The sequence below is a fragment of the Carcharodon carcharias genome, chromosome 7, assembly GCF_017639515.1.
Source record: "Carcharodon carcharias isolate sCarCar2 chromosome 7, sCarCar2.pri, whole genome shotgun sequence".
Classification (NCBI taxonomy): Eukaryota; Metazoa; Chordata; class Chondrichthyes; order Lamniformes; family Lamnidae; genus Carcharodon; species Carcharodon carcharias.
Window position 1 is genome coordinate 192,816,874 of NC_054473.1, and position 6,684 is coordinate 192,823,557.

General features: G+C 44.0%; 1 protein-coding gene across 1 annotated transcript in view; it reads left to right on the forward strand.

The window, feature by feature from the left end:
* sntb2 (syntrophin, beta 2) overlaps positions 1 to 2,631 on the forward strand; it is a 49,280-nt gene extending 46,649 nt beyond the window's left edge. Inside the window, exon 7 of the mRNA XM_041190852.1 lies at positions 1,358 to 2,631. Within this exon, the coding sequence (XP_041046786.1) occupies positions 1,358 to 1,450 (93 nt within the window). The 3' untranslated portion in view covers positions 1,451 to 2,631. The remainder of the gene's footprint in view (positions 1 to 1,357) is intronic.
* The last annotated feature ends 4,053 nt before the right edge of the window (positions 2,632 to 6,684 follow it).

A 6,684-nucleotide genomic window follows, 5' to 3' on the forward strand; every position in this document is an offset into this window, starting at 1 on the left:
ATTCTTCATGTTGGAGACTGGGCTAGTTGGCCAGTGTTGAGGGCTGTTCCTGTTCAGTCTGATCCTGTTTACTCCTGATACATCAATACCACTGTTTGATTTCCTTTCTCTAGCAGATGGTGTCCTTGAAAGTAGAGGATCAGCAGGTGGGGTGGGAGTCCAAAACGAACTCTGGGTGGGGAGATGAGGCTTATTGGATCAAATAACCAGATTGTAGAGATCAGTGATCAAAATGAGAATGTTCCCAATTCCTTTACTCAATCCCATTCCATTAATGCATTCATCCTGTGATAGTCAGTGGAGTTCCACTGTGTTTCTGTTAAGCCCTGATTGATATCACAGGACTTTAAGAAGTTCTAAGTGAAACCAGTTCATGCTTACCATTAACTTCTAGAAAATTATGGACAGTCTTCTGATGTTTAATTAGAGATTGTTGACGCGGAGAGGGCAGTGATGTCATGGGCAGACCTGGTTCAGTAGTAACACAAATACAATTTACTTTGTAGAGATGGGATAGACAAATGAGTAAAGGTGTAGTTCTGCGAAAAAGAACTCCCAGTTTGGTCAGTTGGACTCTGGTGATCAGGATAGGAGATGTGCAGGAAGGAGGTCAGTGGGTGCATGATGTGGCCCGCCAGGCCAGGAGAGGCAGTTGGACCCAGAAATCTACAGTGAAATTAGGGGAATCATATCTGTCGAGACTAAAGTTTTCTTTTACAAAATGGAAAACATTTAGCGTGACCTGGACATGCAGATGGTAACCTGGGATTTTTTTTCATTTAAGAAGGTCATAAGTTCATCTTGGAACTGTCAACAAGCAGGCAACCTCCAGGAAATCACCTGACTTTTATGGTACTACTTGTTTGTGTGTTGAACTGCAAAGAATTTTACTTAATAAAAAGCTAGGAGGCAAAAAAGGCAGCTCCAAGGCAGAGAGGGTGGGGTGGGGGGTGGAAACTTGCTTTGTTTGAAGGCAGTCTTGTTGGAGAACAACTTAGGAAAGAAGACTACCCTGACTGACTCCCTCTCTCTACTTTGCCTAAATTTGTGTGTGGCTATCAACCTGTAGCCAGAGAACCCTCATCTGAGTGCGACCAGTCTGCATTTGAACCTGCAAAGCTGAGAGGTGGTGAGAACATCCAGGCATCCACTGGGACCAGTGGCCTGTCTTCTCAAGAGGGACCTCCAGGTCAACAGTGTCGAGACACTGGGACTTTATCTTGATTGGGCCAAATGGCCTGTTTCTGTGCTGTGTGATTCTCTGTATTGATCACTCCCTTCCCCACCTTTGTTACTGTTGTAGGTTTATCTCTGCTGATGTCTGTATATATCTCATGACTTTCTCCCTCTTTTTCAGCACCTAGACTTGCATTCATGCCCAAAGCCTGTAGTCTTTGTTATACATTCATTTCTCTCAGCCAAAGTGACCCGGATGGGACTCCTAGTGTGAGGAAGGAAGTAATCATCAGGAGAGACCTTTGGATCGCTGCACTCATCAAAACCAAAGACCATTGCTGCATCTCGGGGAATGTAACCTGCAAGAGCACAAAGATCGGGACTGGAGGGAGGCCACAGCTCTTGTAAGAATGGGAGGAATCTCATGTATGATTATTGAGTCTCGTCAAGAGACCTCTTGATATTGCTGTTTGTTGCCAAATGTGCCTTTTTGTTATTAACTGAACTTCACAGAATTTTTATGATTGTACATTAAGTTTTTACTGTGAATATAACACAGTTTTAACTTTGGAGCATATAGTTTTGTAATTTGGTTTAAAAGATCTTGGTAACATGTGATGCTAGCTGGTTCTGGTGTTATCCCTGTTATTGGTGTAATACCTTCCAACCCTGGGGTAGTGTTCCCTGTTTGGAACAGAAGAACTAAAGTGAGCGCACTGTTGTGTCACTTAAACCAGCAAAAAGGGTAAGTGACCTGAAACTGTTCCTGTAATTATGTTAGTCTAATAACTTTGAACGAAGAGTTCTACATGTCTGCACGTATAGCTTATCTTTAACGTGCTGCAAATGTCCTTGGGCAGCCTGGCGGTCCAGCTATTGTCACATCTACATCTGATGTGAACTGATTGGCCTGCTGCTTGAGGGAGCATGAACATCCAGCATGAACTTGAATGTTTTTATCTACAAAGTGGGCAAAACAGTGAAATTACTCAGCAGTCTTAAGGCCTCTATGTTGTCCTTAGTGTTTCCTTACATTTAATGTATGGTATGCTGAGAGTAGCATCTGTCAATGTGTCTGGGGTCTCGGTACTGTCCAACTGTAGGACAGATTCTTGTGAGTCAGTCCAGGTTGATGGCCATTGGAAATGAGGCTGGAGTAGCTTCACCTAAATGAGATGTACAGGCTGGCCCACTGGGTAGGGAGAGAAAGCACCCCCTCCCCTCCTCAAAACACTCCCCCTCCTCTGGGGCAACTGCTACCAATATCTTCTGGAAAAAATTCTCCTCCCTTTTCCCAACACAGTGTCAGCCTCTGATCAACATGTCCCTATTTATCATGGCGAGAATTGGAAGTGGGACATATGTCTTCACACTGTCCTCAATCCCCTCCCTTTCTCGCTGCCCCCTGACAGTGTTAAGTACATACAAGTATTGAGAACACTTCAGCAATCTCTAAATTCTCCACCAGTCAGCGGATCTTGCCATTGGTTTTCAGCATCAAGCAACTCAGCAGTGTGGGCTCACAAGATCTTATTTTCAATTCTCGCTTTAGAAACACAGAAAATCTACAGCACAGAGGGCAGCCACCCAGCTAATCCTGTCTCTGTCACCCATACTTGAATTCTGCAGCACCATTTATAAGATACAAGACCTCCCCCTGCTCCTGCCCCTTTCCCACCTCCCCCTGCCCCTCCACCCTATTTAATAATGCCAAATGTTGATAGATCAATGATGCTAATAGTACGTACTATATAGATGTCTCATTCTGTGCTTAAGGCTGACTGTTAACTGTGAGAGCAGTTTATCAATGAGGAGACATTAGGTTTGTGTACAATGTGTGTTGGTCCAGTGGGAGGAGAGCCAGGTGCTATGTATATTGGGTCAAGTTCTTGAATCCAGCCAGCTGCTTTCAGCATTTACACAAATTCAAGTATGGGTGACAAAGGATGAGCTGGGTGGCTGCCTTCTGTGCTGTAGATTTTCTGTGTTTCTAAAGCGAGAATTGAAAACAAGATCTTGTGAGCCCCCACTGCTGAGTTGCTTGATACTGAAAACCAATGGCAAGGTCCGCTGACTGGTGGAGAATTTAGGGATTGCTGAAGTGTTCTGAATATTTGTACGTATTTAACGCTGGCTTCAGAGAGATCTTGTGACAGCTGGCTCTGTCTGTGACCATTCTTTTAAGCCATGTTTTTAGAATATGCAAATCTCTCAATTTTGCAGAGTTGAACACTTCAACTACAGATCAATGCAGCAAATTCTGACCACACTCCAGCCCGCTAACCATGCAGTATTACTGGGGAGGGTGTGGGAGCTTGAGGCGAGGACAGGAGACTGTTCAGTGCTGGGTCAGGGGGTGCAGGAACCCGGGGTGGGGAGCAGAGAGCTCTGATTGCTCAAGGTTCTTTTAACGTTGCCACCAGATTTTCAGGATCTTCAGGAAAGGGTCATTTTTCTGGTGCTTGCAATTTTTAAGTATTTCCCCTCACAAACCTGCTTTGTATTTTCTGTCTTAAATGGAGTTATAGTATAAATATGTCACATTTAAAAATTGCAAAGCTTCCCCACTTAACATGATAAACTGTGCCCAATGTACATGAATAGTAGCTAAATGCTAGTTTACATACTTAATGACAAAATGCCATTGTGCTTTTGCTGCTTGATCACCCTGGCTGTTTACGCTGATTTATGCTCACTTTAATTTTGAGTTTTTCTAATAAGATTGGGAGAAAACTTGGGCAAGATCTGTCATCGTCAAAATGGGCCCAATATTCAATGTAATTTCCAACCTGTGCTCAAGCAGGAACCTCTAGATTCCACGCTCGCTCCCGGCACCTTCCTGTAGGCCGAAGGCTGCTTTGCACCATGTTTAACACTACATTGACTCTGCACTTTACACATCTCCCGACCTACATTGCATGCTTGACCTGTTCAGTGCTGTCATTAAACAGTTTGGTTCCACACCATCACATCACCTGTCACTCAGGTAACTATCCCAGCCTCACTTTAAATGTGTGTGCTGCAGAAATTGAGCTCTAGCCCACAGGATGACCATGTAATAATTTTCAGTTGGGAAAGCAACCTACGACTTTGCATCTCGTAACATTTTCATTGTAAATGAACAGTACAAGTGTGGACGGACGGCTGAATGAATAGCAACAGCCTGCCCATTCACTAATGAATAGTAGTGACACCAGTGGTGAAGACAACTTCTAGTTATATAGCACATATACGTAGACAGAAAAAGTCCCAAGGCATTTTAAAGACGCATGTTTAGCCAGAGGGTTGTAAATTGAGCAGTGGCCCTGGGAGAAAGCTGCTTTGTTCTAACATTGTGTGTAGAACAAGACTGTCTGGTTGAAAGCTTCATATTCATTCGAAATGCAATCAGCTCCTGAGAATTAAGGAACAATCTCTATTGCCAACAAAATTCTATTTTTGAAACTGACTGTCGCCAGCGATTCCTTTCAATCACTGAAATACCAAAGTGAGTGGGTGAAAAACTCCACTAGAGAGAGCTTTCATCGGGCATTACCCAACCTGTATTATAGACAAAGGATTGTATCTGCACTGGACCTGCAGTGGTGCTTCTCTGTACATGTATATGAATAAAATGATCCATTTTACTTGGTGCCCTTTTTTGTGTTTTATTCATGACTTTTGAAACAGTTTTGTGCTGTTAGGAGAACTGACAGTGTTTCAGTGTGACTGGAGAGGCCAGAGTAACAGGGACCTTTTCTATTCATTCATGCAATGTGGGCTCCGCCGGCAAGACCAGAATTTATTGCCTTTGAGAACGTGGTGATGAGACACTGCCTTGAACTACCGCAGTCTACATGGTGAAGATGCATAGTACTGTTAGCGTTCCATGATTTTAACTCGTGACAATGAAGAATGGCAATATAATTCCAAGTCAAGATGCTGTACAGCTTCAAGGAGAATCTGCAGGTAGTGGCATTCCCATGCATCTGCTGCCCTTGTCCTTCTAGGTGAAAGATGAGTGTTTAGGTAGTGCTGTTTGGCAAGTTGCTGCAGTGCCTCTTGTGCCTGGTACACCATTGCAGCCACTGTGCGCCAGTGAGAATCAATGTTTAGGGTGGTAGATGGGGTGCTGATCAAATGAGTTGTTTTGTCCCAGATGATGGTGAGCGTGAGCCTTGTTGGAGCTTCACTCATCCAGGCAAGTGGGGAGTATTCCATCACACTCCTGACTTGTGCCTTGTAGATGGTGGGCAGGCTTTGGGGAGTCAGGAAGTGAGTTACTCACCACAAAATTCAGTCTTTCAAAACAAAACTAGCTGGAAAAACTCAGGTCTGACAGCATCTGCGGAGAGGAACACAGTTAACGTTTTGTGTCTGTGTGACTCTTCATCAGAACTGCTGTCAGACCTACTGAGTTTTTCCAGCTATTTTTGTTTTTGTTTCAGATTTCCAGCATCTGCAGTATTTTGCTTTTATCTCAGTCTTTCACAACCTGCTCTTGTAGCTGCTACATATGTGGGGCTGGGCCAGTTAAGTTTCTAGTCAATGGTAACCCAAGGAATGGATTGGTGGGAATTCCAGTGATTGTGATGCCATTAAATATCAAGCAGAGGTGATCAGCTTCTTTCAGTTAGAGATGGTCATTCCCCAGTAAGGGGGAAAGCTGCAAGAATGAAATTGAGAGGGGAAGGGTAGTGAGGACCCTGTGTTGGAGGGAAAAGGAACGAGAGGACGAGGGATTCTGAGGGGTAACAGGCAGCCTGTGAGTTGTGTTTAATGGGTGTACAATAGGCATAATCGTTTTTAATAAACATGGTGCAAAGCAGCCTTTGGGAGTGACACCAGAGAGGAGAGTGACAGTGTGGGAGGATAATTGTGGGGTAGGAAGTGTGACAGTGGGGAAGGGGTTGATGGTGTGAGGGGGAACATGACAGGAAGTGGGTGGTGAGGTGGTGGGAGTGACGATGGGGAGATCTTGAGCTTGTTTCGAGTTGTACAATATGTCTATTGCTTGAAAAAAAGACAAAGCGTTTTGTTTTGCACTCATCAGGACAGTTCACAAGAATACCTAATGTAAAGAGAACAACAATTTATACTTCATGAGAATGCTGATTGGTTGGCAAGTGGACTCTAGTAGAGGTGTTGCCATGGAGATTGCACCAGTTAACTGATGATTAATAGTTAACTGCCAAACTTTGTTTAAATTCAAACCAGGCAGGTTGATTCTGGTTAAGGCATTGTCCTGGGGAATGAATCAGCTATTTTGTTTAGCTGAAACAAGCGCAATGTGTGTACGTGTTCTTTGTCTGCCAAGAACAGACAGGGCTCTGTGTGTTAGGGTGAAGTGAGGAAGCTGGCAAAGAGGAAGGCCAAACACAGAAAGCAGAGGTCAACAAAATTAAGATTGGGTAGATGGGTTATTTTCCCTGGATATAATTCCTGGGATGAAGAACTGGAGCTATGAGGATAGATTGGAGAGGTTGGAACTGTTTTCCTTGGAGAAGAGGAGGCTTGATAGGTGTATTC